Raw genomic sequence first — 13,658 nt, forward strand, 5'->3', positions numbered from 1 at the left:
ATGTGATTCATTCATCACTTTCAGTTAAACCGCAATTTGTAGAACATTTTATATGAATTCTGATCCGTAAATCAAGAATCAGCTTAATGTGAATCACGATGTTTATTCCTGATCAATGAAACCTGTAGAACTAAATTTTATTTATTAGCAGTAAAAACTAAATGTAAAAATTTGATTATAAATGATAAAACATTAATTATCCTTCATACATAAATTAAAAGAACAGATAGGATAACAATATTAACCAGTCATAATAATGAATTTAACACATTGAACATATTTCTAAATCAATTAAACACTATATATCATTCAAAAACTATGACTAAAGAACCTAAAATTTGCTAGAAATTTCAGCTTTCAAAACATCAGAGAGATGAACAATAATCTGGTCTGAAAAATCTAGGAGAGAAAAGTTTTGCATCCTCTTTAACCCCTTTTCACTTCAAGCATTAAAAATTGCATCGATCAGAAATTCTATAAGTTACCTTTGAATTCATTTAAATTTTTTTTATTACTTTTTTGTAAGAAAAATTAGCAGTATTTAATTCCTAAAAAATCAAGATCTTTTTAAGTACCCTATGGCAGAATTCAAGGACTTTCAAGTACCGTGGGAACCCTGCATTATGCAGGATCGACAAGGATTTACGATAAAATCGCTGCGAATGGAGCGAGCTCGTCAAAAAGTTACGCTTAAAATTAAAACATAAGCTTGTGAAAATGCTATTGAACATAACAAAATATCACAATAAGAAAAAACAAAGAGAAATGGTGAAGAAAAAAAAAGAGAAAGGAAAATGGCAACGAAATTACGACAGCGAGTTAGGGATCAAACGCAATAAAGAGTGATAAATTAAATTTTAAATTCACGTGTAATATAACATAATAAAAAAATCAGAGTTCGGCGAATAAAGAAAGAAAAAGATCACCAAGAAATGTGCAATTATATTGGTATCACAAATCAAATGTGTCAAAAATTAATAACTTAAATTCCAGCATTGTAAAAACATTTTATTAAAAATATTGAAATTTGAAAAAATTATGAGAAAAGTGCAGGAAAAAAAAGAAGATAAATAACAGACGAAAATTCATCAAAAACGTCAAAAATTACGATGGAATCATCACAAGTCAAACTTAGTACTAGATATATCTGGATTTGAAAAACTGTGAAAAGAACCGAAAAAATGATAATTAACGATGATTGAAAGGCACAAAATTTTACTTAAAAAATATAAAAAGGTGGAAAAATCTCTACCCTGTATTAAGCTACTAAATACTATTCTGGGGTCGCATTCATTTCATCGACAATCACTTCATCGACACACCATTTCATCGACNCGATGAAATGAACCAAACCCACTATTCTGTTACAATTCTAAACTACATTAACGTGCTTTGTGTATTTTAAAATACATTTAAAGTTGATACAAAGCTCACATTTTTAAAGATTCAAATATTTTTTTATACCCTATCAAACATTAATGAAAGATATTATAATAGCTACGGCTCTAAAACGAATTTCCATAAATTGATCAAAAAATATAACAAATTATTAATAAAAGATTTTTAGTATCAACGTTCTTCCCAAGTTAACATGGGAGCATAAACTAAACAAATGCTAATAGTTCAGTATTCATTAAGGTTCTGCAATTGATAAATACTCAGTCAGTAAATATAAAAGGTAATCAAATGTAGATGCAAAGATACTTGAGAAACAAATCAATAATTTCAGAAATATTTTGAACACTTCAATATTTTCAACATAAACACAGTGAAACTTTAAATACCTGACAGTAATAGTTTATGTCGACTATTTTGTAAAGTTTCCCGTTATTGTCGTGCTCTGGCCAGTTACGAAATGTCTCCTGTTAAAAATAGAAAACAAATTTGGTTTAGAATGAGCATACTTGTACAATCCATTAAATTATGCATTTGTAGATTATATAACAAGTTTAAAAAGAATAACTATCACTTTCATTTGAAATAATATTAGCACAACCCAGGTTTGGAGAGGGTTTTTTGCCAGGACAATGGCGAAAACCTAGTAAAAACCGGCAAAAACCAAATTATCTAAATTGCTGATAAAATATTATTACGAAATACTTGAAACAAATTTAAATGAATCATAAGGAATAATAATTTTGATACATTACATGAGAAAATTAATTTTAAAATATTAATAAAAGTGTAATAATTTTTAAAAGATAGAAAGTTTTTGACCTCTTTTCATTTTAGAATCCTTAAATAAATGTTTTTTTACAAATTGTATTTTTTTTACTTCCTCATAATAACTTTTGGTATGTATTATTTTACATTGTATCACTTCTACACTATATTTAAAGAGAGACATAAGAAAGCTAAGATGGATAAGCAAATTTAAAAAATTGCATTGATACTTGTATATTTTAATTAACGACACATGTTGATAGATATTTTATGTTTCAAATTATAGTTATATTAATGTAAAATAAGTTCATTTCACTGGAAAAAAGAGAATAATCGCAAATTTTCCAATCAACAATGTTTTAAACTACTAAAATACATTATGATTTAATTATGGAATAATAATTTTGTTAATTTTTTTTTTAATTATATATTTTTATAGAATATATTTAAATTTTAGGAATAATTTTGTATCAAAAATGTGTTTTTGCCCCCTAATAATGGAAAATATAGGTTTTTGCTATCCTACTTGGCAAAAACCTGTTTTTGCCAGGACTGTTTTTAGCGTGGTTTTTTCCACCTGTGGCAAAATCTTGCCAACCCTGGCACAACCAGTGATGTAACTTTGTCCCCCGGGGCAATAATGTTTTGGCCTTTTTAAAAATTTTCTGTTCTTGATATCATTTTAGCTATTTATGTATCATGCTACTTATGAAAAACAAGCTATTTGTTCACATATAAATTGGATTACAAAATATTGTAAGTTTTCCACATGGCAAAATCCTGAGTGAATTAAATTTTTTAAAAAAAACCCGATTTCTCAGGAACTCCTCAACCCATTTCGTTTTGTAATTTTTCATGTGGAATTAAGATGCTTTAAAATGAGGCTAAAAACCTTACACTTTTCAGACAATTATTAAATAAATAAATATTTACTAAAAGTTATTTTTTTGCCTGGAATTATCTTTAGATAATCAGGGGTCTGTCCAGGCCGAATTTACTATGCGGTACCTTCACAAATTCAACTTTAGGAAAATATTTTTTCCTAAAATTTCATTTTTGCATCCCTTAAGAAACGATAAATCCATATTTTTGTGTTGATAAATATAATTTTTCACAAATTATGTCCAAATTTTCACAAAACAGGTACCTCTCAGAAAAACCTAGACAGACCCCTGATAATAGAATTTTATAATTGTGTGCAAAATTTTGCAATTCTCTTAAAAAAGCTCTCGAGCTATGGCAAAAAATAAAATTAACATTTGGGGTTCCAATTCCTCACCTGACCAAATCATTGGGACCCTATTTCACATATTACCCCCAATACTACGGGGGGTTAGAAAATCTGTTGAATAAAAGTTACGTAGAGAAAGTATCTTTTTGTGCCACATTAAAATAAAATATTGTATGCACCAATTTATTAGCGTACTTGAGGTCTGGGGCCTCAACATTTCCAAAATCTAGTGGAATCACAAAAAGTATTCTTCTTTCACTTTATAAAGTCATCTCATAACTTATTGTTGCAACAGTTTAGGATAAAGATATATAGCTACTGTAATATAATTATCAAGTTATATTTCCAATCAGAATAATATTCCACTACGTAAAATTTTGTACAGCCAATGCATGCAATTAAAATAATAAATACGGAAAATTTTAAAGCAGTAGTAAAACTTTTTGCACCGTAAGTAAATAAGACAAAAAGTATTTAACAAGTTTGCACAGCAACTAAATATAAAATACAAATTTAAAATTTTATTCCAAAATTGTAAATACATTTCTGTATAAATAATTTTCCATTTGGATTAACTTTTAATTTTAACTGTTTGCAAGGCCCAGGGCCCCACTTAGCCTGATTGGGGTCGGGGACAAAAACTTCTTTGGGGGGTCCTTCTGCTTCACTAATGAAGAACCGATCTTTACGGAGGTATTTAAATTTTTCACCTCATATAACAAGAAAATTGACTAGAATCTCCAATGGTCAGACGAAATATCGTCTTGCCCACTTTTGAGATTTTCTGACAATTCTATGTCCATCATGCCGAATGCAGTTTTCTGATTGTTAACTTTGCCATCGAGCTGCAAAAAATTCATATCCTTGCTGACATCAGGGTGGAATCTAGCTAAATTTTCGCAATGACGATGGCTCTACGAAGCAGATCAGAGGCGCGTATTTTTGTAAGCATATCGCATTTTGCGCTGTGTAAAAATACAGGCTTTGGATTGGCCCAATGTGTCCATCGTCATTGCGAAAATTTAGCTGAATTCCGCCCTAGAAAGCCATGGATTTACAAAATATAGATATTTTGTGTTCATACAACAGATTAATGAAGAAGCTAACATAAAACTGACAGATTTTGCACAGTACTGATATTTTGTTTAAAAAAAGTTCATTAAAGAAGGAAACCTAAAATAAACTTTCTATTCGATTTTGGGACCCCTCTGATGTGGAGCCAGGGGCAACCGCCTTTGGAAATGCCATTAAAACTCACTTTTAGCTGTTTCTTTTTGTCCAGAACTCTGTCAATTGAATACATTAAGAGCTCTTTCAATCTAGTACAGGAAAAACTCTCCTTATCACCAATTATGGAATCCTGCTGACATTCTGTACAAGCACCTTCACTATCAAAAAAAGTAGGACTTCTTATACATTTGGCATGATAAACTCTAGGGCACTGAGAGCAACCTTTCCCCTGCTTTGATAAAGTATGGCAAATCCAACAAAATTTGTCAACCTGAAATAAAAGAGATATTTAGACATACAAAATTTTTCATAATATTGACATGCTTTTACAGGGTGCATAGCCAAATCTTTTCACAAAAAATAAGCACTTTTTAAGCACTCAAAAAATATTTTTAAGTACTATATACATTAACAAAATAATTTTCAAAGACTCTACATGATCATGATAAAATAACTCATTTCTGACAAAGAACACTTTTTCTTGATTATATTAGCCATTACAAAATGATCAAGAGAAATTTTTGGTGAAATATCAGAGGGACGAAAACAAAGCCTGAAATTGAGAATATTTTTTGCAAAATGTAGCAGAGTGACACACGAGAGTGCAATAGTCTCACCGAACCCAGTTCAGTAGACGCATATGCGGACAGTATTTCATCAAACATGTAAAATGATGGGTGCTCTCAAATGCTATGGACAGGCGTTACGTTGAAATAGGTTGTGGGTGGATGAATTGTGAAAATGTTGAATAGAACAGTATGAAAACTATGCTTTTTGCATAATTTGTGGCAAAAATCAAGAGGGTAGGTAAGAAAAGTCTTATTTTGGAAAAGGAAAAAAACTCTTCAAAAACGCAAAATGGAAAAAGCACCTTTCAAAAATGCTACGCAATCTGTATAACACTCAGCATTAAAATAATAATTCTTAGTGATTAATTTTATTTGTAAGAATCTTAGTGATTAATTTTATTTTTAAGAGTCTACGTATTCAATGAACAAATGCTTTGGCTCCCTTGCATATGGACATTCCTATCAGAGTTCAGTTCATAACAGCCAAATTACTTTTCATCAGAAAGCGCCCTAAGTAAAAAATAGCATTTTTTACTTTCTCCCTTTGCAAAAAAATATTTTTTAACTGTTTCTATATAATCCACATTCTAGTTGCCCAATTGTAATAAAACAGGAGACTTGACGGGCAAGCATAATGACTGTTCTTAATATAGATTTCAAAGCTGTTATCAAATATGAAGTGGAAAAAGTATCCATAGGTAGCTGCAAATTAATATTTAAACAAGGAAAAAAATATACCTTTTTTGATATAACTTTCCAAAACTAGACCTAAGAAACAAAATCTAAGTTTCGCTAAAATTTGCACTTTTTGTTAGTGCTTATTAAAATTAAAACGTCTTTCTCTTCTGAAATCAATAACATGAGAAATTAACTATTTTATTGTACATTAGAAAAGAAGGAGAATAGATAAAAAATAAATTTGTTGAATAATTTAATCAACTGATTAATATTAAACATGAATGAACATTTAACCAGATTTTTCAGACTGAGGACATTTAACTCAATAATTAACCAAATCAATCTTTATGCAACTTAAATTAAATTAAACTAAACTCAGAGATCGACGGCTCGTAGAGGGCAAAGGCCTACTGTGCCCATTTCAGTTTTCTTGACCATTGGGATGCAAGAGCAGATGTTCCGCTTGGGCGATCAACTCAATGCGAATCCTCCAATGTTTAGTTCCCAACAACGCTCGGTACTAATTTTATCGACCCACCAAAGGGACGAGAGGTCGAGTCGACCTCGGCCGGCTCGAGGACCAGTAGCACGACAGCACAACCACTCAGCCACATAAATTAAAATTAAACAAAATATTAAGATATAATGCATAAACATGCAAGGTAAATAAAAAATAAAAACAATAAAAAAAAGGCTTTCTTTTTTTAGATTTGTTCATTAATAAATATTACAGATAAGTTAATTCAAAACTTTTTTTTGTAGGAGATAAAAAAAAAATACTTTTCACCAGAATAAGCAAAAAAAATTTTTTTTTAATTTATAACAAAAATATAAGGTAAATTTATGCATAATTTAATTAAGTAACTCAGTAATTTTTCTTTCTTCCTTTAACTAACAAAAAATTATCTTCATTAATCGCAAAAAATAATAAAGTAAACTAAACATGGGGAATATTTACATAATCACGTGAGCCAAAATAGTATTAAAATTTAGAGGAAGCAACTAAACATCTAAGTTACCAGTAATAAAAAATTTTTGGTGCGTTGGCATGAATAGAATACAATATCAAAAAATCCTCCAACAATGAATTAAATAAGCATAAATGATTTACCTTATTAATGTGCATCTTTCCTGAAGGTAAATTTCCTGTTTGATTCTGTTTCAAACACTTTTGCTTTTCTATAAGAAATAAATGAGTAGAATTAAGAGAAACAATACATTATGGAAACAATGAACATTAACAAAAAATACAAATAAAATGTTTTAAAACAGTGAATTTTCAGATATCTTTGAAAAAAAAAAATAGGAGTATAGTACTTCTTTAAAAACAATATAACTTAAGTAGAAAGAAAATAGCTTTGATATCTATGAATAGCATTAAAGCACCAGAAATTTCCCCATAAAAGGTACAAAACCAAGAAGATTTTATAAAACGATATAATTTTATGTAAATTATTATACACACATTAAATAAGTACTTTATATACATACATTATGTAAATTATCATACACCTGCCAGGGGTCTGTCTAGGGTATATTTACTACCGTTTAGCGGTACCTTCACAAAGTCAACTTTAGGAAAAACGGTAGTTTCACAAAATACTTTTAATAAAGTAAGTTCGCATGCAAACCCCCTTCTCCTTGCAATCTAGGTAAAAGATGAGCTTTTTTTGCCAGATGTCTTTTACGAAAAGGTAGCACATGTTTGGTCAGACTGTTCAATCCAACTGTTCGCTGACGCCATATCAAAGCGAACTTAGCCGAGTTTTATAAAATGAAACGAGAGTCTCCCTTTGTAAACTTTACAGAAAGTCAAAATTCGAACATTATTCTAAACATTCGAACACTATCTTAAACACTATTGTAAATTTATTCTAACTGATCTTTATTTTTTATGAAACATTTCTTTTCTCAGTGAAACTTTTTTTTGTATGATGTTCTTTCTTTCATTTTTTGAAAGAACAGGATAAAAACATTTCATATCTTAATAAAATCTGACTATGAGTAGGGATTTTGTTACAAATTCAGATATTCCGAACATCGGAACACTGTAAAATTGGGGGGAGGGTATATTCCATTTTAAAAATGTGATTTTTTGGCAATCTAAATCCATGACTTTCCATGATTCTTTTTTAAGAGTAGTTAAAATCATGACATTTCATGACAAATTTTGTTCAATACCGAAATCCATGACTTTCCAGGTGCGCAGATACCCTGTAAATTTCTCCATGAAAAAATTCCCCATTATTTCTGATCCATCATTTTAGCTATTAAAAGATGTGAGTAGTTTTTTTTACACCTTTATTCTGACAGCATTATAGTATTTTTGCTAGTATTTATAGCATCTCTTTTCCCTATATATATATATTTAATAAATCAATTATTGATAACAAGGTAAAAATTATTTTAAAAAATATCATTTTCGTTTTAATTAAAAGTATTTAATTTTCAGAAAATATGTCACTAAGTTTACTGATAAAAATATTTAATGTTTAGAACATCAATTTTAAGATAAAAATTATCATATTTGTCACCAACATGTGTGCAACCCTTCACTCACTCAAAAAGATTGTGCACCCCTAAATTTTAGTTGCATTTTTTTAAATTTTAATTGTCAATGAAAAGCTGAGTAACAAAATGATTTTGAATAAGAATTTTTCATGAGCTTTAACAATAGCTTGAAAATATACAAAAATTGGAAGAAAACAATCAAATTTGGAACTAGACTAAACATATCAAAATGTTCCACGAGGATTTATAAGGATAGCAATGACACATTTAAGCATACCAAGAGCAAAATATTCCATGCTCAGATGCATCATATAATTCAAGAGGTAAAAGTATACATGGTCAAACATCTTAAGTACATATTGGATTGAAAAAAAAAAAAAAACATTTAAAGATTAATCCTTAGCCTTACAGGGATAGACTGAGGAATATATTAAAATATTTCTTTGCACATAAAAGAAAGCACAAAACTAACCTTTGTCTTTAGTTATCCACTCCTTACTATTTAATCTAAAAAATTAACAAACGAAATTAGTATAATACAATAACTTTAAATACACACTCTTTTAAAAAAGTTGAATTTTGTTGCACTGATTTTAATAGACATTAAAGATTTTGAAAATAAATGGAAGAATAGAGAAAGTATAGTTTAAACTAGAAAAATTACAGAATCATATTGCCTTCTAATTTTTTAAAGAGGCATAAAAAATATTCGGCCACCATTCGGGCCCTTAGGCCAAATATCTTTTGGAAAATATCTACCAACAAATTTTCTTTGAATTTAAATAGGTTTAATAAAGAATAGTCTAAAATCATATTTTTAACGATACATTATTAGAAATAGTTTTCAGATGCATTTCTCAAGTTCTAAAAAATCATGTGCTTGCACAAAAGTTTTTTTATTTGCAAATTTATGCTTTGGAAGACAAATGGAAAAATTACTGCTGCTTTTTTTAAAAATTATATTCGAGCAAGTCTATTTAGTTGTTTTTTTCTTGTTGTTTATTAAAATAACCAGCAACATAGATTACTGTGATTTTAAATGTTAAAGTTTTGTTTTAAGAACAATTGTTTTTTGTTTTACAATTGCGTTTTTTATTACGATACAACATTTTTGAAAATGCAGTTCGATTAAACTTTATTATTTTATCATCACTTTTTTATAAAAACACAGCATTTTGTCTTTTAAAAACCAAAAAATGGCTTTTGTTTTTGCTACCATCGAGGTTTTTTTTAAAAAAGAAAGAAAAACTTAACTATGTTTTTATAATGATGTTTGAGAGTGTTTCTACAAGGCTTCATTCTTTTCCTTTTCCTGAAAAAACAGCTATTGGAAAACTAAGATGTTCAGTTTTAAAATTTTCTATCAAGAATTAAAACAAATTTTTATTTTTTCTATTCCTCTTTTCTATCTACATATTACTTTGTTTTTATGAGAGTTTTTAAGATAGCACAGCATTTTTAAAATGTGTTTTTGATACACTATATTTCTTTCTACTATTTAATTCTGCTTTATAGATGTAGGTACCTTTTTCTGAAAAATATCACTTTGGTTTGAAAATTATTTTGGAAAGCATTAAAGGTCTGATTCGAGAGGATATTTTTTCCTATTACTATCTTTTTCTCAGTCTAACAACTTTTTACTTAACATAAACAAGTTTTTATTTTTACTACTACTATAAACAAGTTACTACAAGGGATTACTATAAACAAAATTTACGATATGTAATTATTATTTTTACCCGTAAATACTAACAATCAAACAACTCTTTCCTGTGCCATACCATTTAGCTTCTACAACATTATCTTAAATTAATACAATCTATATGAAATATTTGGAAGTTAAACTTAATAAAGAATATTTTTAATTTTGAGAGTAGTTAGGGATGGTAGAATTGTTTTCGACAACCTTCATCTATGAAAAGGTACCCCACCATAGAATTGAGTTAACATATATACAAGTGAATTGGAATATTTTTGTATTACAGTACTCCCCCCACAGGAGTTTTATCTGTGATAGAAATCGATGAACGGAAACCACTAGTTCATTCAGTGCTGTTTTGTAAGAAGCCGGGAGAGCTGTATTAAGATCACCATACTTTTGAGTTATGATCGTGAGAGCTGTATTAAGTTCACGGTCGTTATCTTTCCTAAGTTGCCACGAGCAGTCGAGTGTATACAGGCCAATAGTGTGATTGATCAAGACGGAGTAGCGACAACGCAAGGAGGTGGATAATGTCGCAAGTAGAAAGTCAACTGTCCCATGTGGACAATCCATCGAAGTGGGCATTTCTGTCAAGGTAGACGTGTTCACATCACACCTAAATGTGGGGGGAGTAGAAATCGACAATGTCAAACTTCATCTATGAAAAGGTAAGTCAACATAGAATATTTTTGTAGCGGTAGATACAAATATTTTCAATTTTGAGAATAATAACCCCTTAATGAGAGAGTTAATAAACTAAAAAAACACAGTCGGTTATCTTGTGCACTTATAAGATAATTTAAATATTACTTGGATCTCAGTTTATTTCTTGCTCTCAAATCCATATTTCAGGCACTTTCATTCAATTACCTACAATAAGATTAAATTTCAAAATTATATTATTATGGAACAATAAATATAGAAGTAAATTTCAATTAATTACTTTAAAATTAAATATAATTAATACAGGGTGCGTAGCCAAATCTCTCAACAATCACCTTTTAGTACTTTTTAAGCACTCAAAAAATATTTTTAAGCTGCGCACCATATACAATAACAAAATGCTAGATAATTTTCAAAGAATTTACATGATCATGATAAAATAACTAGTTTCTGACAAAGAACAATTTTCTAGATTATATTAGTCACCATAAAAAGATCGAGAGATATTTTGGTGCGATATCAGAGGGTGGAAAATGACGTCTGTAATTGAGAATATCTTGCAAAATGCAGCAGAGTTGCACAAGAGAGTGCAATAATCTCCTCGAACCAGTTCAGTAGAAGCACATACGGACTCACAAGTATTTCATCAGGGCGTTTTCATACACTACGACAAAATGGATTGTTGTTGAATGAATTGAGAAAACGTTGAATAGAAAAATGTGAAAAGCACGCTTTTGCATAATACGTGGCGAAAATTGACACAGTAAAGAAAAAAATCTTATTTTTGAAAAAGGAAAATTAAGCACTTTTCAAAACACCCAATGACAAAAGCACCTTTAAGGGCTTTTAAAAAACAAAAATAAGCACCTTTAAGCGCTTTTTAATAGCGCTATGCACCATGTAATAATCATATTTTTTAGTATAATATAATAAATACTTGTAGCCAAAAAAAGCTTTTTCAAATAGTAATGAAATAGAACCCATGTTTTGATTCTTCTAGATTATAAGGAACAAACAGTGGATCTGGATAAATAGAAAAATTATTAAGCATTAAAAAAAAAAAAATCCAAGCATAAAAAGTAGCAGGGTTCAAGTTTGGACGTCCTAGACTGGTTCTGAACAGGATACTTGAGTTTTACTGTCCTAAACTGTCCAATACCTTGAACATTGGTAAAAATTCTATATGTGTAACCATTGTACATATAATAATTACATATACAGTCAAACCCAACTATAATCGAGAACGCAATAAATGAATTATAAATTTGGAATTTTTTTAAAAAAACACAGAAGAGGTTTGCCTAGGTGTTTATGTGTTTCATCATTGGAGTTAGCCGCCTTCTGTGACGTCTTTTTTAGTTTCTCGCGGGCCGCTGCTCGGAAATCGCCAAAACTTGGCTATTATACTGTCGCAGATCACGATCCGGAAATCCTACCCCTATCCAATGCACACTTGGGCAAACTTAACACGCTTCTTCAAAATAAATAACTGCAAGTGTAAAATAAATTTCGTTTCTTGATGACTGTAGTTGGCGCGACAGATTACGATACTGAATTTCATATAACAATTATAAAATTGAAATAACACAGGTGAAACAACATGGATTAGCAGATCCAATTCAAGGTCTGACTCTATAGATCTAGGAAAAATAATCATAAGTTTTTGCTCTGCATATAACTTAATACATACTTTATTAACGGAAAAATTCTCAAAATTAAAAACAATAAACGGGTAAAAAATAAACATAAGACAAGAAGGAGCGTGTTTCTTGATTTTATTTTCCCGCAAAGTGTTGTTGCCATTTTCAATAAAAGAAATATAGTTGCTTCAATTATATTCTCACTAAGGCTCTGATTTCACTAGAAGACGTTGCAAGCTTTTAAGTGTCTTTTTTTATTTTTTTATTCTTTTTTTTGTGAAGCTATTTGTTCACAACGTGATCATTGTATTTTGAGACTCTCTTGCGTAGAATTTCTTGCATTTGTTACCTGATGTATTATTTGTGCTTAAAAGAAGAATCGTTTCAAGAATAGTCATTTGAAGACCACCCTTACAGAAAAATTAAAGGGTACAAATGAGGTTGCTAGTAAGTCGTTAGGTTAAAAAGGGTGCAAATAAATACCTCAAAATTTTCCTCAAATATGTCTTAAATATACCTCCAGAGGTATATATGTATCAACCTGAGGTGTTTCATCATATATCTGTGGACAGGTAGATATTTACTACTTTAAGGTGTTTGGTTTTTCAACCTTCATTGGTACAACATACATTTGCAGGCTTATGTGCTCAATTAAGGCTTATAAACCTTTGTCAAGTAGAAGAACAGATAGCACAATACAGAGAAAGACATCACAAAGAATAAATCTAGGGTTACGGCGGGATTCGACCCCGCCATTCCCACGCTTAACAGAATGTTTGGCGGGTGATACCGCTCGGCCAGGGAGGCCCCTTTTCAACCTTAAGTTCTTACGTATTGTGGAGGTACGATTTTTGAGAGAAATAAGTAGACATGCTACTTTTAATAATATTTACATAATCATTGCCAGATTAACCACTGAGCAAACTAAGCACGTGCGTGCGGCACCTGAAGTAAAAGGGCACCACAAAGCATTAATGAGAATTTTTTTTCTTCTCTAGATATATTTTTCTTTCACATTTTAATTCGATTATATCCCAGAAAGCNAGGTTTACATGAAAAGGTTTTTGTTGGGTGAAAAAAACCTTATATTGCTATCTGGGTATTGTTGTAGTAGTTCATTTACGTCGCACTAGAGCTGCACAATGGGCTATTGTCGACGGTCTGGGAAGCATCCCTCAGGACGATCCGAAGACATCCCAGATAGCAATATAAGGTTTTTTCAACACAACAAAAATCTTTTCACGCAAACCTAAAAAGGGTTTTTTACACGG

The 13,658-nt window shown here is 30.1% G+C and overlaps 2 protein-coding genes across 3 annotated transcripts in view; one reads left to right on the forward strand and one right to left on the reverse strand.

Annotated features, from left to right (window-relative positions):
• The window catches only part of LOC107437132 (uncharacterized), a 46,800-nt gene extending 34,238 nt beyond the window's left edge, over positions 1–12,562 (reverse strand). Inside the window, exons 1-6 of one of the 2 annotated variants that reach the window (XM_016049040.4) lie at positions 12,438–12,562; positions 10,895–10,954; positions 8,855–8,889; positions 6,983–7,050; positions 4,653–4,895; positions 1,785–1,862 (exon numbers count right to left, since the gene is read on the reverse strand). In XM_016049040.4, coding sequence (XP_015904526.2) covers positions 1,785–1,862; positions 4,653–4,895; positions 6,983–7,050; positions 8,855–8,889; positions 10,895–10,929 — 459 coding nt within the window. In that variant the 5' untranslated portion in view covers positions 10,930–10,954; positions 12,438–12,562. Of the gene's footprint in view, positions 1–1,784; positions 1,863–4,652; positions 4,896–6,982; positions 7,051–8,854; positions 8,890–10,894; positions 10,955–12,048 lie in introns of both variants that reach the window. The other variant, XM_016049039.4, reaches the window with a different exon arrangement.
• Positions 12,563–12,822: 260 nt separating this feature from the next.
• The window catches only part of LOC139425863 (uncharacterized), a 6,982-nt gene continuing 6,146 nt past the window's right edge, over positions 12,823–13,658 (forward strand). The window contains exon 1 of the mRNA XM_071181891.1: positions 12,823–12,834. Within this exon, the coding sequence (XP_071037992.1) occupies positions 12,823–12,834 (12 nt within the window). The remainder of the gene's footprint in view (positions 12,835–13,658) is intronic.

This window comes from Parasteatoda tepidariorum, chromosome 6, assembly GCF_043381705.1.
Source record: "Parasteatoda tepidariorum isolate YZ-2023 chromosome 6, CAS_Ptep_4.0, whole genome shotgun sequence".
Classification (NCBI taxonomy): Eukaryota; Metazoa; Arthropoda; class Arachnida; order Araneae; family Theridiidae; genus Parasteatoda; species Parasteatoda tepidariorum.